This window comes from Leopardus geoffroyi, chromosome D2 (genome assembly GCF_018350155.1).
Source record: "Leopardus geoffroyi isolate Oge1 chromosome D2, O.geoffroyi_Oge1_pat1.0, whole genome shotgun sequence".
NCBI lineage: Eukaryota > Metazoa > Chordata > Mammalia > Carnivora > Felidae > Leopardus > Leopardus geoffroyi.
In genome coordinates this window covers 37,824,602-37,851,567 of record NC_059334.1, presented here as the reverse complement: position 1 = coordinate 37,851,567, position 26,966 = coordinate 37,824,602, and the positions used below count along the sequence as shown (strand labels likewise).

The following is a 26,966-nucleotide window of genomic DNA, read 5'->3' as shown; positions in this document are numbered from 1 at the left end:
CTCAGTCGAACCTGCCTTGGACAGGGCAGAGTTTATGTGTCCATAGACAAGAAGTATTTGCATTGCTATCACATATCTACAGTTTACAGAATGGTGAAATCGTTTCCATACAGTCAGAATCAGGTAGCCCAAAGAAGTATTCTTGAGTCTGACAGTGCAGCTTTTTCTATGAAACCACACATTTACCCCTACGCTGGTGATCAGTGGTGTCTCTAGCACATTAGTGAATAAGGTATTGTTGTTCCAGTTGAAATTGCAATATGAGAGAAGGATTTTCAAGGGTCTTTGATATGCGATGTCCTCGACTGGAGGAACAAGAATCTGGACGTTTTCAGACACCGTAGTTGGTTGAAATAGCAAAGGTGAGATGCACTCGGTGGGGGCGGGGGGGGGGGGCTTGAAGGGAGGAGCCTGTTAGACCAGAAACTGGGGGAATAAGGTCTGAATGTTATTCTTCAAATCATTACACACTTTCTGTGTGACCTTTGGGCTTGCCATTGAGATGGGAAATAAGTTATTTGTAAACTGCGTTGAGGTTCCCTGATGAAAGGTACCAGTTAACTCTGAGTGGTGTTATTAATTCGTTCAGCTTTGCCCTTTGTATTCCTGCTGGGATCTTGATGTCCTGGGTAGATTTGTCTTCCATTTCTTCGCTCTTCCCACCATTAGTTTCCACTGGAGCAGCTGGGTCCCCCACCATGAGACTAAGCATTTTCAATGGCTGCTTTGGGATATTTCAATTTACTCTGAAAATATCTGTTATAAAAAAAGAAGCCTAAAATATCCACCCCAGTTTCTATCCTTTCCTTTAAAATGTATAAGTAAATAGTTAATGGGATAATTATTCTAAATGTAGTAGAGCATCACGTTGTCTTATAAAACTTGCTATAAATTTAAAATTAGTCTTGTCAGAGCCTCACGGAAATCGTTGGCTGTGCCAGGCACGGCTCCAGTGACCCAGTGTTGCAGGTGGTGGAAAAGAAAATGCTGGAGCTTCCAGAAATTAAAAAAAAAAAGTATGGGAACATTTCTGAGATCTGTATATGTAGAATTGACTCTATTCCCATTAATCATGCGGGGGGTCTTCAGGAATATTTTCACTCTATGAAAAAAAGCCATTTATATAGGAATTTCGGTAACATTTACAATGTAATACATTGTGTGTCTGCTCAGCTTTTCTTCTCAAAACTGACTAGCCGTGGGAACGCACATAGTGGCTGGAAGACTTATTTTTCCTTTTAGCTGTGACATTTTAATGACTGCACTATCCCTCTGTTTCTCCCCTGAGCTGAGATAATATTCTTCTACAAAATAAGACATGCAATTCTTAACTTCTACTACACCAAATCCTCCATCCCTCGCTTCAACTGTTGAGTTGCTTTGGGTGACCCAGTATAGCAGGGAAGATTATTTTTGTCTTCACCGTCATGACAAGTTTCTATAATACTCACACGAGGCTGGGTTTTGGAGACTGCTTTGTTATTTCGAGACAAGTGCAGGAGCGGGGAACAGCAGCAGCTTTTCAGTCCTGGGCACTAAATATTTGTTGCTTTTCGGGATGCAGTGCTAGGACTCAATTGCACTTCACACATTTATCATTCCACTTACTTTTGATACATTATTTCCCCAGCCATTCTAGCCACACGGATCTTCTGCTTCTCCATTCCTAAGCTTTTTATTATCTGTCCTACTGATAGCTCCATTTAGCCATAACAACCTGATATGATTGTCAGTCTATTTGTTGGGTATTCCTTTTGTCTCCCACAAGACATACGTTTTTGTTAAAAGAGAAAATCCTTTTTCGCGTTTCTCTTTTGTCCTCTGTAACACCTAGCAGGTGGCCAGAGTCACTGTAGGTGCTGAGCAAATTCTTTCCAATTTCCTAAATGCAAATGGCATTGACTAGACTTGAACTAAGTTGTGTGATAGTCACAAAGATCTAAAACAGAGCACGCCGATTATATACATATAACCAGCAGGACTGACTTCAGGATGGGGGTGAGCACAGTGTGATCTAGCTGGATGGGCAGCCCCTGGCATTGATTAATGGAAGGGTATATCCCTTCAATTGGTTGGAAGGGACACATCTCTAGCATTCTTTTCCCCCTTGGATGAACTATTTGAAACTGAAAGATCTAAATAGTCCGTTTCCCTGGGGATAACTGTAGACTTTTCAGGTAGCTTTGAACATCAGCACCCCGCCCCCTGCCCCTTGACCCGTGGTGCTTCAGGTCAAGTGTTGAAGCAAGGAGACGAGTTAGAATGACGGTGTAATAATCTGGTGAAAGATGATGGTGCCTTGGACATGGTTTGGTGCTATGTGAGTTTTGAGAAGAGTGGCCTGCTGAGTCCATTTAGAAGGCAGAGTCAGTTCTATGGATAAAGTATCGGGACCCTTCTAGTGATTCCAGAAAGTCCAGAGAATGAGTCCCAGGAGGAATGCCACTCAATTTTGGAGACACTTCCTGTCCCTGGAGGCGAGCTCTCAGAGGTGGATCTTGGGCACTGGTATCTCTGTTATGGTCTGTCCCAGCTTCTCTGATGGGTTGGCATTAGGACCATGTGATCCTTTTAGCTAATTCCTCTCCCTGGTGAGGCAGCATCAGTCATTCAGAAGTTGTAAAAATGCGTCCGGTGTCTGGACAGGCCCCCCCATCCTGGCCCTGGCACATCATGGAGAAGCTATCTGGGGGTAGCCTCTGCCTCTTGCATTAGTGGGCCTCTTTATTGTGAGGGGCCCCAGAATCTGAACTGCAAGGGGCACAGGTCCAGGGGGGTGCTCCTTCTTGCCAGGATTTGGCCTGGAGCTCAGCCCCGAAAACACTGCCAATGGAATGGGCTGTGCCAGTAGCTCCTCACCCCTCCTGTCCTTCCCTGCATGAGGGAGGGATTTTTCCAGGGCGAGGCAAGGATCTCTATAAGGCAAGGATGGCTTGCTGAGAAGATCTCAGTAGGTCCCAGGGCAGACACAACAAAGAGAAGGGATAAACCGGGCAGCCACCAGATATCTCAGGAAGGAGTGGCAGTTGGAAGATTCCCAGCTCTGTGCCATTAACTGCTGTGGGAAGTTGGGCAAATGACCCAGTAGCCCTGGGCCTCAGTTTCCTCAGCTATAAAATGGGGATAATAGTAACAATAGCTATTTTTTGTGGGGATTAAATATGTTATTGTAAGTGAAGTATTTAGGATAGTTCCTGGCACAAAATGTGTACCACATACATGTTCGCTGCTATTAACATTATATTATTAATTTGATATATAATATGTTATATATTATATTAAGTTATTATATAGTTATTATGTTATAAGTATCCTCCCAAGCCAGGGCCAGTCACTAGCTTTTTGATTCCCGCCTGCGTTGGATTTGGTTCAGGTGAGTTGCTGGATCAGCCTGTCTGAATCCTGCATAGACCTCACTCCTAATTCAAACATCTTGAACTGAGTAGCCACTAAGCCTGGATCTGTGCAGGGAACTTCACACACACGAGCCACAAGCCTGCGACGTATGTTTCAGAGGTGAAGAAACTGAGGCCCAGAGGGTTAAACTCTCATGGGACCAGATGGGTCGGGTTAAAATCAGGTTCCCTGAGTGTAAGCCCAGAGTCCTCTCCATGACCAGTGTAGACAGTGCCAGGTTGGCAAGTTCTCCCTCATGTCTGCTGTATATACCCGTTGCTGTGGGAGGCACTCCCAGACAGTTATTCTTGACTTGGATCAAGAGTCTGAGTTTGCAGGTCTGGGGCCAGCCTGGGTTTGTGCATGTCACCAGGCGCCTCTGAGAGCTTCCGGTATGGCAGGTGTACAAAGGATGGCCGCTGAGGGGTCTTATTATGGAGGTGATTATCAAATTAAATCAGAGTGCATAGCAGGCACCAATTCTGTGCATGTCTGCTATGCCCACTCTGAGCAGCAGCCCGGTTAACCATGAGGCCCGTGATACACATGTTGCCCGTGGGGACAGGAGTGGCTGGGACAAGCTGGCAGGATTTGTGACTGTGGAGAAGAGTGAGGATGGAGCATGGAGGGGCACCATTTGAGGAGGCACAGAGGTGGAAGGGGTAGCACGTGGCAGGGATGGTAAGGACTCCCACGGGCACTTTCCCCACTTTCTGTGCAGAACTGAGGGCCTTTTCCTGCAAAACCAGTGGCTTTTCCACGGTGCATTCTCAGCTTTCACCAAGGGGACCCTTGGAGGGGACATGGGAGGTGGCATAACTTTTGGTAAGACACGTGGGAGAAAGGGGATTGTGTGAATGGGTGGGACGTTTGTGGGCACCATTCTCTTTCTCCTGGTGGCAATGTTGCCCATTCCTCTCACCTCCTTCTTGCCCTTCTGCCGAGTGATGATGGCTGTCAGCAGTATAGCCTGCTGAGAACTTCCTGCAGGAGTGGCTGATGTCCATCTGCTTCAGGGATCTTGTTGTGGTTTTATAAGTCTTGGGCTTGTGAGTAGCTTGGCCAGCTGTGCCCTCTTTGAGGGAACAGCCACTGGGACTATGACAAGTTGAAGGCAAGCCCTTGGGCTTTTCCTTCCCTCCTTGTCATCCAGTCTCCATATTTTGCCTTTGCCTCTGCTTATAGTCGGGCCTTGGACAAGTGATTTCCTCTCTGGGTCCCTAAATGCAAGCCCAGTGCTAGATGTCCTTGATGATTCCTTCCCAGAGTAACATTCAATGGCTTTTTGGAATTCTTGGAACCATCCTTGGTGTTCAGTTCTCTTGGCTTTAATACCTTCACTGTTAGGTACTATCAGAGCTCACTGTCTGAGCAAGGGCCCAGATTCCTGGGTTCATTCCCCTTTGAACCTTTGAACCTCCTGCTAACCTGGAGCTAGTCCAAAAGTCAAGAAGGGAATCCTGATGCCTGGAGCCATTCTCAAACATCTGTTTATGAACTTTCCATTGGTAAAGGCTCTCTGAGGTCAAACCCTTCCAAATAGGAAGAACCCACTGTCTACGTAGTTGACCATCCATGACCATCCATGACCATCTGTTAACCACCCATGAAGGAGATTCTCAGATGATAAACCCTTCCGTACACCTGATAATCATTGCCAAGGTTTTTCACTGAAGCACATATCTGAACAGGGACCTTAGGGTTAATCACTGGGTGTTGGGGCACCTGGGTGGCTCAGTAGGTTAAGCAGCCAACTCTTGATTTCGGCTCAGGGCATGATCTCGCAGTTCGTGGGTTCGAGCCCCACAATGGGCTTTGTGCTCACAATGCTGAGTCTGCTTTGGATCCGCTGTCTTCCTGTCTCTGCCCCTTCCCTATTTCTGTGCTCTCTCTCTCAAAAATAAATAAATGTTAAAACAACAACAACAACAACAACAACAACACTGGGCGTGAATTGCAGAGAATCAACAAACATCACCCTTTCATGTAGAGGGAGACAGTTTCCTGGGACGGTGGACACTGTGGCAAAAGCCAAGTCCACTGCCATCTCTATCTCTATCACTTCTTGTCTCAGCTTCTCTCCCTACAAAGCTCCCCATGAGCTTGCTTGTAGGAGTGAGGTTTACCATCCAGTAGAAAAGAAACCCTAGGTCAGTTGGTTAATAGACCAAACTTAGCTTCATTTCCTCTGATAATCAGTAATTATTAATCACCTGCATTCTCCCCAAAGCTGTATACAGTCCTTTCTTTTGTATCTCTGGGACAGCAAATGAAACCAGGATTAGCCAGCCAAGGTTTGTGATGCCTGGTATGCTTGCATTTGTGTTTTTGGCTCACAGGCTGCCTTTGCTAGGATGAAATTGTGGGCCTTCCGCTGGGCATGGCTCAGCAAGTCTGCTAGTGTCTGTGCTTTATTGGGCAATAAATTAATACAGAGCACTGCCAAGGAAAGAGATAAATGGATAGGACAGCAAACACATTTTTAACAAGGAAAATGGCTTTGTTTCTCAGTAGCATCATTTAAATGATTAGCTCAGTAATTGTGCAGGTTCCTTGATTGGGAGTGGGGGAGGGGATCCTGATTGAACGCATCTCTGGGAGGAACTGTGCGGGCATCCTCACTGCCTGTGGGGTTTTGCGGAGAGGAGGAGGTTCCTGGGTCCTGGGAGAAGCTTGCATTTTCGTCACGAGTGACACAAATTCTGCCTGGGTTTTCAGCCTATAAATAGCATGTGGTTCACAGAGGGCTGTACCTGCAGGCTATAATCAGGATAGTCACACTTGAAGGAGTTAGGAGAAATCTTTTATGATTTGTCATGGTCATTAACTGCATCCTATGGTTAATAATGGCGAGAGGGAAGGAGCAAGGAAAAGATAGACCCTGAGAGAGGAGGCTTCTTGTTTGCAACAAAGATCTCACAAAGCCCGGAGAAATTCTAGATTTCAGCATAAGGCAAGACCCTCAAGACTCAAGTGAAAGGCAACAGAAAAGAGAAAGTAAACCCCTCCCTTTCCCGTACGTACATGTAAGCACCAGATTGTACATGTCTTGTCATAACTAATGTCTAGGAAGGCTGTTCTCCCCACCAGGACATCAACTGCACAAAGGGTCTTTGTGCCTTGTTCTCTGCAATTTCCCTTGTGCTGGGAATGTCGCCCAGCTTATAGTAGGAGATCAATAAACATGTGTGAACAAAATAAATTATAAGTGGACTGTTTTCCATCCTCCATATTCTACCCATTATTCCTTCACAGCTTAATTATACTTCAATCATCTCCTTCCCGACAGCCCCGGCCTGAATGGCCATTCTCTCCTCTGCTTACTTGATTAACAGTACTTTTCTTTTTGGAAAAAAAAAAGAATTGGAAATTGAGTCCTTGGTTTGGGCCATCTTTTCTATTGTCTCAATTTGATATTAAACTCTTATGGTATTGATCTTTTTTATATCCATTTCACAAACCTTTTCGGGTTGCTATAAAATTTTTATCTGCATTTCTCTAGGAATAGATGAGTTGCATAAATGTGAATTCAATTTATCTTGCAAGGATAATAGCTTATCATAATAGACCCTTCATGTAATAAGTACATCAGAAAATAATTTTTGCCTTTATAGGATTTTCTTTCCCACTTCAAATGATTGGTCTATATGCTTAATCGCTCAAGAACTCAGCTTTCTGTAGAAATTGAATTTATGTTTGCATGTGACCAACCTGCTAATTTTTGTTTTAGAAAGACAGGGAGAGAAAAAGAATGGGAAGGAGGCAGAGGAAGAGGACAAAAGAGAGAAAGAAAATATGGATGTATACTGATGCCCATAGCTTTCTTTATTATGAGTTTTGAGGGCTTACTTACAGCTATCTTATAGAAAATATTTACAAAAAGTAAGTGCCATAGGATGTAAATTGGAGAAGAGGGAAGACTAATTTAATGCTTCTTCTGCCTTAGGGGGTATATCTTGGTGACTTCTGATAAAGGGAACTTTTCAAGCTTTTCTCGTCTCTGGCGCTTATAATGTTTCCATGTATCTCTTCTTGGTAGGGGGTTTAGAAGAAATGGCAGCTCTTTGCCAAGGAATTGCTTTATTGGAACAAATCATTTGCAATAGTAATGTGTTTACTAAGATAAGTGCCATTTTAAATGTAGCATGCTGTACCCCTGGCAAAGAATCTTAAAGATGACTCAAAGCTTTTTTGAAACACTGCCATATAATTAAAGACAACCAACTTAATGATCTAACATTTAGCGTTGTTTTTTACGATTTTACTCCTAGACTGGAAAATAGTTACAAAAATAGCTTCATTTAATTAGAAGGAGGAATATGACACACATATAGATGCATGTATATGTATGTATTTACTTCATTTTAGAAATTATTATTTGTAGAAATAGTCCACTATGTGTGACCAAGTAAACTAATTTAGGGACTCTGCTTTATACTTCCTGTTAATTCATCAACAAGTATTCATTGAGGATGTGCCTCATGCTGGGCATTAAGAAGGAGAACGTAACATTCAAGACATAACCTCCAGGGGTTAGTAGTCTAGTTGAGGAGACAAGACATATACACAAAAATAGTTAACCATATGTATCAAGTACTATGGAATGGAGTGTCCTCAAAATATGAAAAATGAAATGTGCTTTGGAATACCAAGCAGAGAGAAGTGGGGAATATATACATTAAGGAGGGCATTTACTCGTTTGTTCATTCATTCAGCAATTCCATGTAAAGCATTTGCTATGTTCCAGCCACTGACCTAAGTGTTGGGGTTATAGCAAACACAAAACAGACCAGGCCTCTGTCCATACAGTGTATCTTATCTTGAGGTTGGACAAGCAATAAACAAGTAACAGGAAATAAGCAAAGTGATTCCAAGGAATGATAAGCCAATGAAGGAAATGAGGTTGTACTAGGGGACAGGCCAGCGCTGTGTGCACACATGCACGCTCACTTGCACACCCATGATGCAGCTTCAATAAGGATAGTCAGGGAAGGCGTCTATGAGGAGCTGGCCTGAGATCAGGCCTGAAGAAGGAAAGGGAGCTTGTGAATGGGGTGCGAATTCTATCCTTGCCTTGAAGAACCAGGAAATATGATTTGGAGGATGGGAAAGGGATAGACATTGCAGAACATTTCAGAGTATCTGAGCTCCTTTTTCCCTAAGGTCTGGGGTTGCAGTCCTCTGCAAGGTAAGGACTCAGTGAATATATTTCTCAAGTGTATCTGTGAATGACTCTGGCAGCCAGAAAGTTGGAAGCCATTGGCAGGCAAGTGATATATATATATACATATATATATATATATATATATATATATACACGTATATATACATATACATATACATATACATATACATATACATATACATGTATATGTATAGGTATATATATATATCACTTGCCTGCCAATGGCTTCCAACTTTCTGACTGCCAGAGTCATTCACAGATACACTTGAGAAATATATACGTATATATATATACATATATATATATGTAATATATATATGAAATATATACGTATATATATGTATATGTATATGTATATATATATGTATGTATGTATGTATGTATGTATATTCATCTTTCAGTAAGATCATTCTGGAATAAGAGATATTAGTGTGCCAAGTGCCAATCGGCAGGCATCCTGCTGGAAATTTACTTATTTAATATTTATTTATAGAGCACTTACCACATACAAGACACTGTCTTGAGTGCTTTACAAATATTAATTTATTTAATCTTTAGAACTCTTTGAAGTAGCCACTCTTGTTACCTCCTCTGACAGATGTGGGGACCAAGCTATAGAGAGTGGTCTGCTCAAGGTCACATGGTTGATAAGTGTCTGGGTACACAGTCTAGCCCTTAACCACTGTGCTTCCTTTCTATAAGAGGAGGGGCTACCCACATCACTGAGAACATTTCAAAGTGTCCTCATCCTGGATTGGTATAAAGAGAGGTGGGACCTTTTCAGTTGGTTAAGGGCTCTAGAGCAATACTGCCCAGAAGAAGTCTCTGTACAAAGATGAGAATGTTCTCTCTGTGCTATCCGGTACAGTAGCCAGTAGCCTGTGTCTGTCGAGCACTTGAAGTGTGGCTAGTGTGACTGAAGAACTAAGTTTTCCAATTTTATTCACTTTTGGTTCATTTCAATGTGAACCTCAAAACTGAAGCAATCTGAACTATTTTTCTGTTAAACACAGCTATGTTGTTTCACTAGGACTAATTTTCACCGAATGCCACAACCATTGCATCACATAAGACACTGTTGTGTTGTAGTAGGTGTGGTGGGTGCACAGGGTGTTTCTAGAAGCCCCTTAATAACATTCAACCTTGACTGCATTGTTGACGTAAAAGTATTTTGCCCCTGTGGGGTTAAATGTGAAATATATTAAGCATAAATATCACCTACTTTTTAATTTTTTTAATATGTGGCTACTAGGCAATTTAAAACAACAAATATATGTTATATGGAAACCAATTTGACAATAAATTTCATATAAAAAAAAACAGCAAATGTAGTCATTTCTATTGGATGCCACTGGCCTGAAGTTCACCCTCAGGCCACTGGATCGGGTGCTCAGTCAAAGGGAAGTACCTATTGTGTTTTTGGTGGATACTGAGCCATCGTCCCCATGGCCAGTTCTCCATGGACCCCTGGGCCCTCACATCTTCATTCCATTTCCCAGGGACCAATGGGTGCTGTTGTAGCATAGGTTTTGCAGATGGAGTGCCAGGAGACAGAGGTTTGTGGGAGCTCATACGTTGCGCGTGGCCCCCATTTTGCTAAAAAAGATGTGGATTTGGTTGGAGTTGCAGGATCTTTGAACCAGATCCTACTCCTGCTGTTTTGCTCTTGCCTGTTTCTTTAGCTGGGACGGAGGCCTGCATTGCCACTGGCAGGAAGCAGCTGTCCACCCCTTCCCTCGCATGAGGGCCCAACGCTGCACCTGGACCCAGAGGTGCCAAGGAGCAGGGGTGAGGTGGCTGTGCTTGCAGAAAGCCACTGCCAAAGCACTTGGGCTACTGAAATGCAGGCAGCAGCGAATGTTCCCATCAGTGAGGGCCTCTGGCTCAGGCCCAGCCCCTGCATGCCATCTGTGTCCCTAGAGGTCTGGCATGCAGCAGCCTCCCCGTCAGCCTTGGTGTCCAGGAAAGTTGTGGGTGTGTGTGAGAGAAGTGGGGGTCCTCAGAAACTGGGTTAACTGAGGACCACTCTTCCAAGGTCATTCAAGTGGAGATTTTGGATAACTGGGTAGTTTCTCCCTTTGCCAACGCAGAGCCCTCTCTGTGTTGGGCTTCCATTTACCCAGCCTCCTGACTGGTGCATATTCTCCCCCACTATCTTAAGATCCTTCCAAACCACTGTTGAGGTTACTGCAGTTCTCATATACATGTAATGAGTGCTTTTACCCAGGCTGCACATTGGAATTACCTGAGGAACTTTATTTTATAATATATCGGAAAAATACTAATGCCTTGTCCTACCTCCCAGAGATGCTGGTGTCATTGCTCTGGGGTATAACTTGGTGATCTGGGTTTTAAAAATTCTTAAGTTCTTCTTTTCATAAAGGAACTGATGTATTAAATGGACCTTTCTCAGAATGTGTCAGAATTTACAGGGAAGGGGGTACAGTGTGCTTGTTGAAAATGCAGATTTCTGAGTCATCTCTTAAGCCTTTGGAATAAGAATATTTAGAGAATTTTAAACAAATGTTTAACAAAAACAGAATTTTTGACAAATAGCCCCAATGCATCACAGGTACACTGTGTTGTCAACATCACTATATTAAATCATTAACAACTTCATATGGATTTTTTTGTTATCCCTTGTGCATTTTAAAAGGGCCAAGAAAGAAGGTTAATGCAAAATTCAAAGGAAGTAATCTCTAATGATTCTCACTGTTAAATTTAGACTTCATAAAAGAATTTTCCATTATGGGGGATAAGACTGGAAAATATGCCAATAATGTATACATAAAGCAGTAAACATACAGTTTCCTTGGGGATGGGAGAGAGGGTTGCTTATGGTTTGGGGGACAAGTGGGATTAGTGCTTACCTTTTGTGTCCCGGTTGGCGGCGGGGGGGGGGGGTGGCGGGGGTTCTGCCATCAAAGCTATCCAAGAAAACCTTCCAGCCTTGATACTTCTTCACCAAGGAACTCCAAGAAAGCTGATGGAACCCCACAAAGTTCCACCAGGGGAAGGTTTGGCAGTTGCTGACAGCCTCATAACCTGAAATTCAGAAACTTGCTTTGGTATCATGGATTAAAAGAATAAAGGTAGAGAGTCAAGCCTGGATTTGAGACCCAGCTCTGCCTCTTGGAGAAGACATTTAAATTCCCTGTGACTCAGTTTCTCTATCTTCAGAAAAGAGATACCTCTTCCTGCTTGAGAATAGCGGGTCCTCATTCAGTTCAACTCAGTCAGTGTTTAACCCTGCCCTCACTCTGCCCTGTCACAGTGAGTGCATAACAGCACCTTGGTCCCTCCATCCACTCAGGAAATGTTAGTGGGACAATGGTTAAGAAGCTTTGGATGTGCTGTTTTCTGTGTGTAAAATGCTTGTCTTCTTCTAGTTAACTCCTTCTTATCCTTCTTCCCTGGGGAAGCCTCCTTGGACCCCACAGTTGACAAAGCTCTCCATTCCTTCTTTTCAGAGTCCTCTTTGCCATGTACAGTTTTTACTCTGTAGTGTGACCATTGGTGGAGTGTCTTTCTTTCCTCTAGGTTGTAAGGTTCATGGGGGCAAGGGTCCTCTTTGGTTCTCTGCTGTATATTCAGGCCTAGCACAAAGCTTGGTATGCAGTAGTTACCCAAATAAGTGTTTGTAGAATGAATGAATGAATGTATGTATGAAAGGTGGAGACAAAGACATACTTTCTGCCCTCAAGGAGATCATGGACAAGAGGCTGAGAGAAAACTGACGACTACAGTCAGGAATGTGAGACATGATTTGATAAAGTCTGCTCAGAGTCTTTTAGGAGTTGCCTTCAGTGAAGCATCAGATGGAGTTAGGGAATGCTGAGAGTTGTTACCTTGCCTGCTTCTCAATGGTTTGATTTTTCAATAGAATAAATGGAAGGAAGGAAGCGAAGGAGGGAGGGAGGGAGGGAGGGAGGGAGGGAGGAAGGAAAAAGAAAGAAGGCTTTAAAAAAATCCAGTCACCCTGTGTAGTTGAAATAGCATTTGAAACAAAATGTGTAATGGCAATGTAAAATGACAATTGTGGCTGCTTCCGGAGAGAACATGTCAAGAGAACGTGTCAAGCGGACCTGCATTCTTAGGAAGGTCAGTCAGCCCAGAGCACACAGGGAAGCCAAATTAGTGCCAGACGTTTCTTGCAGGGAGCTGGAGCTTGAACCAAGGGAGTTGGTTTGCCTTTCCTCTGTCTTAGACACATCTGGGGGAAATGGTCAGAAGCCTTATCTTTGGTTCCATTGATTTCAGAAGCTTTGTGGGCAACTAGTCTTTAACGCTGCTTCGTTACAACAGTAAAGGAAATAGTTTATTGATAAGCTCCTGTGTTCCACTTGTGGGACTTTTGGATTACTTTGTCTAGAAACAAGTCTTCTCAGCCACATGGTTACAAGTCCTAGTTGAAGCACGTCTTCAGAAATCTAAGCTTGCATATTGGAAGTGGAGGCTTTATTAGTTTTATTAGCAGTAGTGGTATATCTAAATTCTTGGGATTCCTTTCTATGGAGAGGATTCATCAACTTAGTTAAAAACAGCAAACGTGTTGCTGGCATTATCGGGTGCATTTAACTAGAGTATGAAAATTATTTTGAATAATATTTCAAGATAGAGTTCTGGCCAGTTTTCTCCCTTTTGGAAGGCTTCAAAATTTATAGATATTTTAAAGGAATTTTGTCCATATAGCACATCCCCAAAACAATTTAAAATGTTTTTACACCCATCTTCAAAGAAGATAGAATGTCTTCAGAAGAGTGACTTTCAAATTTTTTTCTGATGGTTTAAAGCAATGATTCTTAAAATAGGGTCCCTGAACCAGCCACATCAGCCTCGGCTGGAAGATGTTACAGATGCAAATTCTCAGGCTCCCCCAGACTTATTGAACTGGAATCTCTGGGATGGGACTCAGCAACGTGTGTTTTAACATGCCCGGCAGATAATCTGATCCATACTCCTATTTGACAACCACTGTTCAGCTGCTGCAAAAATGTCTCGAAAGACTTTTGATGCTGGGAGCCTCATCTCGGCACTGTCATCCTACTTTGCACAAAAGTCAAAGCTAGAGTTTACATTTGATAAAGCAAATTTGACCATTGTCTCCTACTCTGTACCCCATGCCAGCTCAACCCTGAGTCTGTAGTGGGCACTTGGCAACCACGTGCAATGATGAATGAATGGATAGCCGTAGAATGGTGCGGGACATTCAGAGGAATGAGTTCTTGTGCAGGAAGATCTTATAATGGAGCGGACAGGGAGGGGAATTTGGTGATCAGGCTGAGGCAGTGCTGAAATGCGTGGCCGGATTGTGGCAAGAGCTCCCAAAACCCTGAGAAGGTGTTGGTACTCCCCCAGGTATAAATTGAAAAGTTGGAAAACCCGTATGAAGACTCAAGGACATCCACCTCGATTCTGATTTCTCCTTCATAACTGTGTCAACCTTCATAACTGTGTCAAAGCTCTTAAAAATAGGAAATAAAAAGTTCTTCCCATGTTTTCTGGCTCCTGCCTTGCTGAGGACAGACTGTGTGCCTGGTCTGTCCATAGAGAGACTGAAGTATGAAGGAGACCTGAACACCATACACATGCTCATCCTCTTTTTTTTTTTTTTTTAAGTTTGTATTTATTTATTTTGAGAGAGAAAGTGTATGCGCAAGAGAGGGCGGAGGGGGGGGGGGGTGGTGGTCGGAGAGAGAGAATCCCTAGCAGAATCTGCACCATTAGTGCAGAGCCCAATGTAGAGCTTGAACCCACAAACGAGACCATGACCCAAGCTGAAACCAAGAGTTGGATGCTTAACAGATTTGAGCCATCTAGTCACCCGCTCTTCCCCTTTTTAACTGGCCTTGAAAAGACAGTAAATGGCATTACATAGACAGTCCTCTTTCTCCTCTTTTGTATCTAAACTAAGTGTGAGGCTGAGAGAGGCAGGAAAGCTATATTACCTGATCATGCTCCCATCCCTCCATCCCTAACATGTGCCCCATGGGAGGGGAACTTGCGGTTTTCTGATTGTTGGTGTCCTGTAAGCCAGAGCCGCAGTTATGCTGTGTGCAGGATTAGCATCTGATCATCACTGGGTAACAGGGAGATGCATGAGATGTTGCAGGAAGTAGGGCGATAGCTGGGGCTGTGGTCCAACCTTTCTAAACTAACAGCGATGCAGTGTTTGGTGGGGTATCCACCCCCATGCAGGACAACCATAATTACATATGGTGACATTTGTACCAGTGACCTTTGCCTTCTGATCTTCCATGCTGTTGGGGTGGGAATTTGTGAGTGTGAGGAATGCTATCTTGTGAAGATTCCTACTTCTTTCAGGATAGGTAACTTCTTTGTAAGAATACAATAGTACATTAAATTTATATATTATATATTATATATATATTTATAGTATAATACAGTATATATACTATATATAGTATAACAGTATGTTATATATATAAATATATATTTCTTTTTTTTTTTCAATCTGAGGTGAGGGAAGGAGGGAGATATATCAGAGGTGGACAGGCTAGAACCTTCTCTTTGGAGACTTGGGTCTCAACCCACTATAAACTTTAGTAAAAGGGGCCTTGCTGGTTTCATTCTCATCTAGATGGCATTTGCCAAAGCCAACCCCTTTGTTATGGTCCCAAAAGAGGAAATGGAGTGCTTTTGGAACCAAGTACATGAACATGAAACTTCATGGTCAAGCCCAGTGTGGGGTGGGTGACTGATTCTGAAGCCTGATCAATGTTGGTGTCAATGTTTTATTGTCAATTGAATGGTTATTTATCATCTTTGGCCAACTTTCTTGATGTGGAGGGCTTTTGGTGGCCTTGCTTTCTAGGGTGCATTGACAATCCTTTTTAAAACAGCACTTTGGTGGCAATATCATAATTGTAAAAGATGGAAATTTTAGGTTGTTCTGGGATGACTTTAAGGTCCTACTAAGGACCTTCCCTTTTGTGATAAAGAGCAAATTCTTTTAAAACTCCCAGTCATATCTGGGACTTTAGCTACAGTTACCAAAAGACAAAGTTGATTCTGGCTCTAGTAAGAAACTCTGATCCCTGAGAAATTCTTAGCCCCCTTTTTGTATCAGTACTAGATGAGTCTGGAAGTGGGAAGAGAAGGTAGGTAGGAACCCATGTAAGTTCTCTGTGGCTAAATGGCAATAGATTCTGGAACTAAGGGAGAAATTCCAGCTTACTAAGGGATAAGAGCAAACATCCCAGAGAGGTAAGAGTCACCTGCACATAATACAAGTTCCTCAGAGGTACCCTCTGCCATTGAAAGGAGAGAGATTAGTATCCCTCTGGAAAGGTGATTATGTTTGAATTTTGACATTTAAATATACTGCTGGATTCTGCTCACAGATTCTCAGAATTTTCCTTCTATTTTTATTGTGATTAAATTTATTGTGTGTAAAGTTTGCAATTTTAGCCATCTGTAAGTGTATAATTCAGTAGCGTAAGTACATTCACAATGGTGCACAACCATCACCACTCTCCATTTCCAGAAATTTTTGATCAGTCTAAACAGAAACTCTATACATATTAAACAATAACTCCCTGTTCCCTCCCCCGGGCCTGGCAACCACCATTGTACTTTGTGTCTCCTTGAACTTGATGACTCAAGGGGCGGCATGCAAGTGAAATCATGCAATAATAGTCCTTTTGTGTCTGGAATATTTCACTTAGCATAATATCTTTAAGGTTCACCCATGCTGTAGCATGTGTCAGGATTTTTTTTCCTTTTCAAGGCTGGTTTTCCATTGTACATATAGATCACATTTTGTTTGTCTGTCATCTATCAATGGGCACTTGGGTTGCCTCCAAAGCTGTTATGAACTTGGGTGTACAAGTATGTTTCAGTCCCTGCTTTTGCTTCCATTTTTTGCCTTTAATATAAGAATGGAAGGATTTGAGAAGTAGGGCAAAGGTGGCCATAAATGTAGTCCTTGGTGATGGTAAGTGGCAACTGGTGACCTGACAATGCTTCAGAAGTTTTCTCATCGTATGAAACTAATTAAATTAAAAATCCAGTTGGCCAGCCCCACATGCACTTAAGCCAGGACAATTTCCCCCAAAGCTCATTAGCTGCAAAGTTGGGAGCTTCACCAGCAATTGGAACTTTTTCCCCTGGATTTTTCAGTAATTAGACAGGAAAGGTCTCTCAAACTTTCGACCTCGAATGGAACATTTTATCTTGCTTGCCAGTGCGCCAGTTTAATGCTGTTGGTAAAAAATGTGAAAATCAACCTTTTAAGTTTTGTGATGCAAAGATACAAGATTTCAGTGTCATTGAAATTCGATTCTCAGGAAGGTCACAGGCTTTAGGGAAAGTTTTCTGACTCAGTGTTACAATGGCTTTCCATCATTTCGGTTTTTTGTTTCAGTTATAATAAGTTGAGACCTTCAGAGGAGCACATTTGAGCTCTTCTGTATTTTGTGTTGTGCAAAGTGAAATGAACATGGTCAACAGAACCCAAGATGTAAGATAGTTGACAGCTTCATGGCATTTGGGAAACACTGAGCTGCAAAAATTCACACAACCTGTGCCCTGGAGTTATATCAACATGAGCCCTCACGAGGCAAGAGATTGGGCAACTGACTTATAATTAATGCCCCCGATTCTTCTTTGGCGGGGGGAAGAAAGAAGGACCCAGACCCTTTTTATCTATTCCATACTAGTCAAATTCTTCTCTGCCTTCTGCAAAAAGCTCATTATTGTACTTAGTTTGTCTATATACAAAGCAGGCATATGATTTACACTAAGATTGTCCTTAGTAGCTTACATTAAGGAGCCCTATTATTTTCCAAGGTTTCTTTTTATCTACGGTCATTTTGAAATTAGCTAGCTTGGAAATGGACAGAGACACATTACTAGGAATGTAGTTGGTTAATAAATATTAATAGAGACCCAGTATTTGTGATTAATTAGTGGAGTATAGGTTTATCTCCGTGTTCCTTACAGCATGTATTATGTATACATACACATCATACAGATAATCATGTCCTACTTATACACTTATCTTTACATTAGTGTGTGTCTCACCTCCTAATGACATGTACTTCATTGTGTCCCCACACATTCCTGGTCCTGACCCTAATTTAAATTCTCAACTTCTTCATGTAGCTCTCCTGACATCCACCACCTTAACTGAACCTGTTATTCACAAAGACATGGTTTCCCTCTCTTCTCTCATGTGGATGGCTTATTTCTTCATAGTCCAGGGACCCCCTGGACACACGGATCCTCCATAGCCTCTTCCATCTTTGTGCAAAACCTTTTCTCTTGAGGCTCCTGCTGTACAACTGAACCCTCACCCTGTCTGCTCTCCCTCATGCAGGCTCCTACCCACAGGCTCCTCTGCCATTCAGCGTGGTTCCATCCCCGTCCCTTCTCCCTGCCGCAGCCCCAGCCATCCTTGCTGGGCCTGTGCACATGATTCTCCTCGCTAGCCCCCGTGCATCCTAGATCCTTAATTTCTTCAACCACGATGCTGTCTAGCCCCGCTCCACTCCAGCCACGTGTCCCTTGAATCCTGCCTTCACAGGAAACTATACCTCACCTTCTTCTGGGGTTTGAAACTCCACAGTCTCACTCAGTGAAGGTCCATGTCTTCCCAGCTTTCTTTTGCTTTCAGTAGACCTGTTCCCCAAACTTATTCTCCAGTCTTTTCTCCAAATACACATTTATTTGACAAATATTGATTGAGACACTTTGCCAGCTTCTGGGAGTTTAATGATGAATAAAAATGGACACGTACCCTGTCTTCATAGAACTTGCAGTCCAGCAGAGGAGAGAGAAATTGATCAAATGATTGTACACAAAAAATGTAAAATGGTTGCTGTGCTAAGTGCTACAAAGTACCCACTGTGCTTATGGGGGACCTTCTTGCATTAAGTGACAAGAAAGTGGCAGCAGAACTGAGATCTGGAGGATGAAAAGTATATGACCTGAGGTAAGACTTCCAGGAAGAAGAAAATGCTTGTGCAAAGGCCCTGTGGTAGTTGGGAGTAGGGAGGCACACATGGTGAATAAGAAGAACTAAAATTTCTGTTAATTGGAATTTATAGCAGAGGAAAGAGGCCAGAGTTTTCAGAGTCTTTTAAGCTGTGTTAGAGATTTTCTTTTTCTTCATACTAAAAGCCATGGAAGTCATTTGAAGCAATATAAGGGGGGAGGGCCCTCTCTAATTTTTATCTTGTGTCCTAAAAATCCAGTCCATTCTATGGTGAGTGGTTTTAAATATTGTATTTTTGGAAGGACCAGATTTAAAAATGCCCCCAAAGGCATCGACATTTTCACTAGGCTTCCTAACATTAGAATAAAACACAGTTTTCTTTTATCTGGAAGTCCTATATGTATTTTATAATTCTAAATACTGACTACTGAAAGCACTTCTTTCTTCTTCCTTTCTTTCATCTTGAATACATCTGTACTTAAACTGTTGCTTGGAGTCTTGGCTTTCAGTGAATCAATTTACCGCATTTTTTGGTAAGCACTTCATAAGTCAAAAGTATTGTGCCAGAATGTTATTTTGGAAACTTAGGGGACCTTTGGATGTTTAAACGACACTGTCAAAATATTGGTTTTATATTTTACAAATCTTTTGTTATTTAGGATAACAAAAATATCTTGAGAGATTACATCTCTCAAGATTACATCTTCTCTTGAGAGCGGTTTACGGGTGAGGCAAACATTACTGACCAGATTGCGAAGAAAAAAAAAAAAATCCTTCTTTTTTTTCCCTTAAGAAAACACTGATACTCAGAGTGTGAGTTTCTCTGGGCAAAACCTACAGAAACATAGGCTTTTCGAAGAATCATAGGGGCAGGAGGAGAGGAGACTGGGTGAGACCACCCCTCGATTCCGTGTAGCAATAGCAGAAAGAAACACAGAGCCAGGAGAGAGCTCGTCCGCGGCCCCTCCAGGTTTTGTTGTAGTTTTGTGGGATGGCAGGCTGCACGAGCGATTGATTGTGCTACTGGAAACACAAAACTATGAATCCAAGTGTCCATGGTATTCCCACTTGTGATTATCTGAAAGAAACATGCCCTCTGACACGGATTAGTGACACGCATAATGGCCATCAGGCTGAATTACAGTTATGCACGAATGGCATCCCACTGACTTCAAAGAGCGCTGCCTTTTCAAGCCAAACGTTTTTAGTTCTTTTGCTGTGTGCCATGACCTGGCAAGGTCCTGATCTGATAATCACCTGTTCCAATTCCCCATTTCACAGATTGGGAAGCTGAGTCCTGAAGATGTTCTGTGATACGCTCAAGAGCATACTGCTCTCTAAAAAAAAAAAAATTTAAAAAAACCGAAAAAAAAACGGCGCCTGGGTGGCTCAGTCGGTTGAGCCTCCAACTTCGGCTCAGGTCACGATCTCGCGGTCTGTGAGTTCGAGCCCTGTGTCGGGCTCTGGGCTGATGGCTCAGAGCCTGGAGCCTGCTTCCGATTCTGTGTCTCCCTCTTCCTCTGACCCTCCCCTGTTCATGCTCTCTCCCTCTCTGTCTCAAAAATGAATAAATGTTAAAAAAAAAAAAAAAAGAGTATACCGCTCTCTGCAGCAGAGTCAGGATTCAAATCCAGGCAGGCCTCCTGATGGGAGGTCTGCGCCCTCTGTGCCACGAGTCTGTCTGCCAGTGCACCTGGCACCTGTCCTTCACGGCAACAGACAGGTGGAGCCGGGGTGTTGGGCATTTCTTTTCTTCTCCTTTGGTTTTCCATTCTCCTCTTCCCCTCCCACTTTGGGCATTTGTGATGGTGGTTCTGTTCCTACTGCGTCCTCTCCTTCCTTGGACATCCCAGAAGTGTTGGTTTATATGTGTGGCATTTACCAAAGCCACGGGGGACTCCTGAGTAATTTAAACTTCTGGATTCCTTGCTTGTTGAGAGCAAAGACCAGGCCTGACTTTGCTCTTTAAGTTTCCTATTTCCCTCTCTTTCCCTCTGGGCTTTGCACATAGGAGTCCAGTAAATGTTTGTCAGAGTTGTTAAATTCACCAGACCAAACATTTTAATTTGGGTGCTGGAATGATGTGATCACTCATCAACAAAACGTCCCCATGTTGTTTTGCCTTGGGAATTCTTGGGTCTATTGTTTTTATATAGTGAATTTTATTGTATATAAATGATACCTCAATAAAAAAAAAAAAGTGATGTGCCCTAGGGGTTCTGTGTAGAAAATGGTCCATTTTCAGAGGGGCGGCTGCTGCCAGTAGCTGGCGACAGCCCCAGTCAAACATGCAGAATCATTAATTAGGGTCATTTGTTCGGCTGTGAGCTGAGCAGAATGTATAAAACCTGCCCAGGAGAGAATTGATTCATCCCCCTCTCTGTACTTTTCGGAGTACTTCTAACACGATCCTCAAAGCCTGCAGGCCTCATACATATGTTCTAATGGGCTAATTGTTAAGGCGACATTTGTAAATTAATCCCTGACTTGAGCTAAGTGGTTTCCCCTAATGGCTTTAATTCAGTGACTCCCATTCTTGGCCATACATCAGATTCACTGGAGGAGCTTGTGAAAAATAGAGGTGCCCGGCTTCCCCCTCCCCCGAGCTCACCGTTCTCTGGTTCCAGGGCAGGACGGGGGCATCTGGTTTTTTTGTTTTGTTTTGTTTTGTTTAGAAAAGCTGCTCAAGTGTTAGGATTGTGGTGGTAGCCACCTTTATGAGCCTCTGCTCCAGTGTCTGGAGGCCCTCGCAAGACTTGTGTCGACTGGAAGCACTTGGGTCCAACTCAATGACTTGGGACCAGTTTCCAGAACAGGCAACGTGCCTAAGAGCCCCCCTTCCTGATTCGTTCACTCTGTGTCCACCTCACTGGGACTGTCCTTTCCTTGACGAGCTCCAGTGACCTGAGGGGAGCTATTCTGTGCGTTGCTATCCTGTTTCCCGTTTTTTGAACTTTCGAGACATTTGGAAGATCTTCGGGGCCTGCTGCAATGTCCATCGTGAAAATACCTGTGAATACCCCCTCTTTGTTCTCCATTTATCATCACGTTCCTGGTGCCAGCCAGGTGTTAAGGACAGACTTATTTCTTTTAAATTTTCTGCCTCTGTGTCTCTGTGTGTCCGTGTTCCTGGCATTCTTCTGTGCAAACACATGTCATGTTTGACCTTGAAGTTTTGAAAAGCAATGATGCAAGGGCACCATTGTTTCAATTACATTTGTCAAATCGCTTTTGTTTTTAGGTATCTGGCACTCTGTAAATATCACAACGTACTTTGTATCAGCACACAACATGTGGGTATTTTCAGTAAACCTAAAAATACGGCAGTTAGCACCATCCCCGGTAGCCAAGGTGATTTGGTGAACCCGGCCTAGGAAAGCTGGAAAGTCTCTGGGAAAGGTCAGCACACAATGTGCCCTGAGAGGGAATGCTCATACGTCCCACGTGTCACACTGTGCTTACAAGATCTTGTTTGCGACAGTGCTTTGTAAAGTGCTTGCTTGTTATAATGTGTCTTCTGTGACCCAGCTGCTGGAGGGCTAGTGTTTTTCTGTCTTAGGAATTATGCTTTTCTTGGCCTCTTCTTACCATGTCCCTTAGGCTTCAATGTCCCTTATTCCTGGGACCATCGAAGCACATGGAAGGACTCCCAGTGGCCTTCCCCCTTACTGAAGGGGTATTAGAGTAGCCGTTACGTGTAGGAAGAAGGAGCACTTTGAGGACAAAAAGTGTATTGAGACAAGAGCCCCTGTTGTTCTGCCTGTCCCTAGCTTCTTCTCCCATTTATATCTCCACCCAGTCAATACCTTATTGCATATCGACTATACCTATGCCATACAGTTGAGCACTGATTGCATAATAGCATAGCATTCATCTATGTAAGGATTACTCTACAGAAGAGTGTATTTCATGACTGTAAGTGGACTTCTTTCATTTTTCCTAGGGCCTTAGGAGATGTGACATAAATACTTAAGATAATTATTTGGGGGTACTCTATAACATAACCATCATAGCATTTAGGCAAAAAAAAATCTAATCATTTTGTGTAGTTGGATTGAATTTTTTCATATTTAAGCAGAGTTCTCAGACAATGGGGGATTTGTCAGAGAGGGAGAGGTAAGAGATGGAGAGAACAAGAGAGAACTAGTCCTTGGCCAAGGCCCTCTAGAAGACAAGTCCTTGTTGGATCCCTATTTTCATGGCCTAATTCAAAGGGTTGATTCCTTTTCTGCAGCAGCTGGATCCAGGGTGACAATGTAATCAAGCCTGACATGATAAAGAGCCATGTGGCAAGTTTCAAAATCACATGCACAGCTGCCTTAATACTGAGAAGCAGGTACCCCCCGCCCCCCGCCATTGATCATTTTATTCCTGGAGGCAGGTGGGTGGAAGAGTTTGGACACCCTGAACCTCCTCATGAGAAAGCCTTCCGGCGGAACATGTGGACCCGAGAATAGGTGCACCCAACAGCTTCAGTTCTTGGGAGCTTTGGAGGTCATTTTCCTCCTGGATTTCTTCCCTCCCTTACCCTCTCAGAGAGATGCCGCTATTTGAGTTTGCATCGTGAGAAGATAGCAGGAGTCCTCTCCTCCTGTCACTGGCCGATTTGCTTAAATAAGCTGCACATTATTCCCTGTCACAGAGGCCGAGCGAAGGCAGCTGGGACAAATTAGTGTCAGCTACTTCGTCTGGCCCCCCAATGCTGGGAAACCCTCGCCATTGCTGGAGAGCTTAGATTTTGAGCTCATTTCATAATGATGTAGATGCCATTTTCAAGGACTTCCATCCTTTTTCCTCTCCTCTCCCCTCTGTCCCTGCCCTCCCCTCACTGGCCTGGATAGCCAGCTCTGACCAAAGCTCAGCATTCACACACACACACACACACACACACACACACACACACACCAGCTGACAGAGATTACTCTTGGGTCAGCTGTTTATGAATGAAGAAGAGGTCCTTTTCCTGTGTCCTGGCCACACCCCTTCTCTTTGCAGCATTTTGAGAATGAGGTCGGGGCGGGGATCTAACTGCTTATGTCTCAGAAATAGCAACACAGATCAAAATTAATCTTAAGCTATTTGTTTTGCTGCCTCATTCAGATAATGGAGGGAAAAGCTGAGGCCTGTTTATGCTTTTGTTTGTTTGTTTTTGTGCATAACTTTGCAACGAATGAATGAGTGAGTGTGTGTGAGGGGAGAGCCTGGGGTGAGCCTGTCAGGGGGATTAGCACCCGGTGCAAGGTACTTGCTAGCAGACTGCATGCAGGGTTTCCTTGCATTCAGCTGCAGCGTGGTTTAGTTTTTGAGACAAAATGGAAGAATAAAATAAGCCCCAGTGGTGTACTGTTTTACCACTTCCTTTTGTAAAGATAATCTGTCAGGTGCTATGAGGCTGTGTCTTCCTTCCACAGTGTCCGGCAGTTTGTAACTGTCAGTGTTTACTGTGTGGTCCGCTCTCTGTCCCAGGAGCTCTGTGGGGTTCTGCAATGTTTTGAATGAATACCGTATGCAGATTTCACTTCCTATTGGCCACTTTGGTGCACACACACAGTACAGCATGATTCTCTCTCTCTCTCTCTCTCTCTCTCTCTCTCTCTCTCTCACACACACACACACACACACACACACACACACACACACACAGCTCGACCATGCCTAGCCATTAGATAAACTGAGATTCATCTCTATTCACCAGCCAATGCCACAGTGATGTCAATATGTAGATACTATGAGGAGGCTGATGCTTCTCTCTGTCTATAGACCCTTTAGAATATTAGCATGTCTAGGGGCACCTGGGTGGCTCAGTCGGTTAAGCGTCCGACTTCGGCTCAGGTCATGATCTCACGGTCTGTGAGTTCGAGCCCCGCATCGGGCTCTGTGCTGACAGCTCAGAGCCTGGAGCCTGTTTCAGATTCTGTGTCTCCCTCTCTCTCTGACCCTCCCCCGTTCATGCTCTGTCTCTCTCTGTCTCAAAAATAAATAAATGTTAAAAAAAAAAAAAAGAATATTAGCACGTCTAAAGGTATTTGTTGAGCCCTGGCACTGTGTGTGGTCATGGTGTTTACTTTTGTTTTCATTCTTAATTATTGGCTCTCCACGTCTTTATTTTTGAGACCATTAAGTTGCCCTCCCAGTCTCCTCTGTCAAAGACTAAATAAACTAGGATGTGGAGTGGGGACACAAGTGTTGGTATCGGCCTCCGCTGCTACATGTGCATTGGATGGACTTCAGTGTGACAGGTATCCTTTGAAGGAGATGCCAAACTGTCTTTCAAATTAGTGGTGATTAATTTTGAGTGAAGAGTGTAAAGATGAACAAGGATTCTTGTGTAGCTGGCCTAATGTATTACCTAATTTGGCTTCCTGCACTTGAACTATTTCCAGAATACTGAGAAGTGTTGTAACCACACACAAACCCACACACACACGCATACACACACACACGCACAGATGTATGTACACACATTTGTACAAGCAGAAAATTTATGTTTTTCAAATTGATGTTTCTGGTGTGGGGACAGGAAGTAAATCAGGGGTTGTGTAGGGCTGGGGGTAGGAACGGGGATTAACTGTTCATGGGCGTGAGGGCTCTTACCGGGATGATGAAAATGTTCTGGTACTAGAAGATCATAGTGATGGCTGTACCACTTGGTCAATTTACTTGAAGTCATCGATTGAATTGTACACTTACGATGGGCGGATTTTATGGTATGTAAGTTATATCTTGGCAGAGCTGTGAAAAATGGATATTCCCATATCTGAGTTCCTCCGGGCCCAGATTACACATAAGATGACCAATTGTATCACCCGGATTTTTTATTCACTCTTCCCACTGGAGTGTGCTGACTTCATTGCAGAGAAGCGGGACCCTGTGCTAATAGGGCTAGATGAGACCCAAAGCCATAGATGTAAGAGTCTACCCTGACCCCTGTTGGCCAGCAGTGAGGTTGCTGCCCGCTGCAAGGTGCGGAGTCAGCATCAGGGTATCCTGGGGAGTGGAGGGGGGGGGTGGGCAGCAGCTCGAGGGGCTGAGATTCCCAAGCGGGCCTCAGAAAGCAGTTGGAACCCTGCTTCCCAGCTGCTGCCGCACCTGTGTCAAAAAAAAACCCGAAGCTTCCCAGTGTCGGCTCTTAAGTGATGGCATTTTCCTCTTCTTTTGCAGGTTGTCTTAGTCTTTGCTCTCAGCATTGGTGCACTTGTAATATACTTCATAGATTCGTCAAAGTGAGTATTCAAATACATTGTCTTGCCCTCTTTCCTAAAAACAATCATGAACCTCTACATTGATCAGTTTATTGACTTTAACACCAAAATTTGCAAGAGTGTTTTGAGTGTGGAAGGCTTTCAGAGGACGGCAGGGCTACTCTGTGCTGGTTTTCTGAATGGGAAAACAAGTTCTCACAAGGAAGGTTACTTTGATTCTGCTGGCCTGAGAGGGGGGGAGAGGTATGTGAGGGTGTTATTTTTGTTTGCTGGGTATTATTTATTTTGAAATAGCTGTTTCCCGTCGAAGTATTTGCACTGAAGATGTCAAGAGGTTAAGAGGGCTTTGGTGTGAATGTCCAACCACTGGGAGGGCCACAGGTATCCAGCCAGTGAGGGTCTGAACCATTCTTGCCATGGTGGTAAGGTCCTCTTCTCATTAGGGTTTCTGATGCTTTAACCTTATTGGAGATTAGATTAGGCAGCACGGCTCTATCCTTTGCAGCTACCAAGCAGGATATTCAGCAGAAGCATTGCTCGCTGGTGCTTCTTCACTTGTGAAGGTCACAGATGGGACGGAGGAGTTCGTGATGACTCCCAGAGGTGGAGACCCATGTCCATCTAGGATTTCCTAGAGTGGACATTTGTGCAGACCCCTAAGGTGCCAGTTGAGCGAACTGGTGCTCTAGGGTGACCCTGAGGTGGGATGTTGCGACGTTGTAAAGGCTTCATAGGAGGCAGGAGAGGTCACTGAGCAGAGCTGCTAGGTGGCGGCCAGCTCTGCTCTGGTTCCTGCAGGTGTCACCCTGGCGGGGGGCAGGGGAGGAAGGGGCTCATTTATTCCAACTATTCTATTGCAAGTTTGAGGCTGACAGCATCTGGGAAACTGGAGCTGAGCTGGTCTGACACACCTTTTTGTGGTGACATGTACTTGAAAACTGCACAGTGGACTTGAGCTCTTTTCCTACATAGTCTACTGTGAGAGTGTTTTCAACTCTTTGAACTCCATCCCTGGTATGGCCGTCTGCTAGAGTTTGATTCCAGGAAACCTGCTTTGTGTCCTTGTTGGAGCCGACCCTGGGGTGCCTGAATTCTGAGCCTAGTGCTCTTTTCCTGTGGCTCAGGATGGTAGCAATGTCATGCATGCCTGAATTCTGAATTTCTCAGAGGCATCTGGTCACCAACCAAAGGATTTTGTGCAATTGGGTGCTGATGTGCAATTGGG

At 43.7% G+C, this 26,966-nt stretch overlaps 1 protein-coding gene across 43 annotated transcripts in view; it reads left to right on the top strand.

Annotated features, from left to right (window-relative positions):
* KCNMA1 (potassium calcium-activated channel subfamily M alpha 1) overlaps window positions 1-26,966 on the top strand; it is a 729,677-nt gene that overhangs the window by 342,104 nt on the left and 360,607 nt on the right. For all 43 annotated transcript variants that reach the window (XM_045437744.1, XM_045437752.1, XM_045437747.1 and 40 more), the window contains one exon: window positions 25,701-25,762. In XM_045437744.1, coding sequence (XP_045293700.1) covers window positions 25,701-25,762 — 62 coding nt within the window. The remainder of the gene's footprint in view (window positions 1-25,700; window positions 25,763-26,966) is intronic.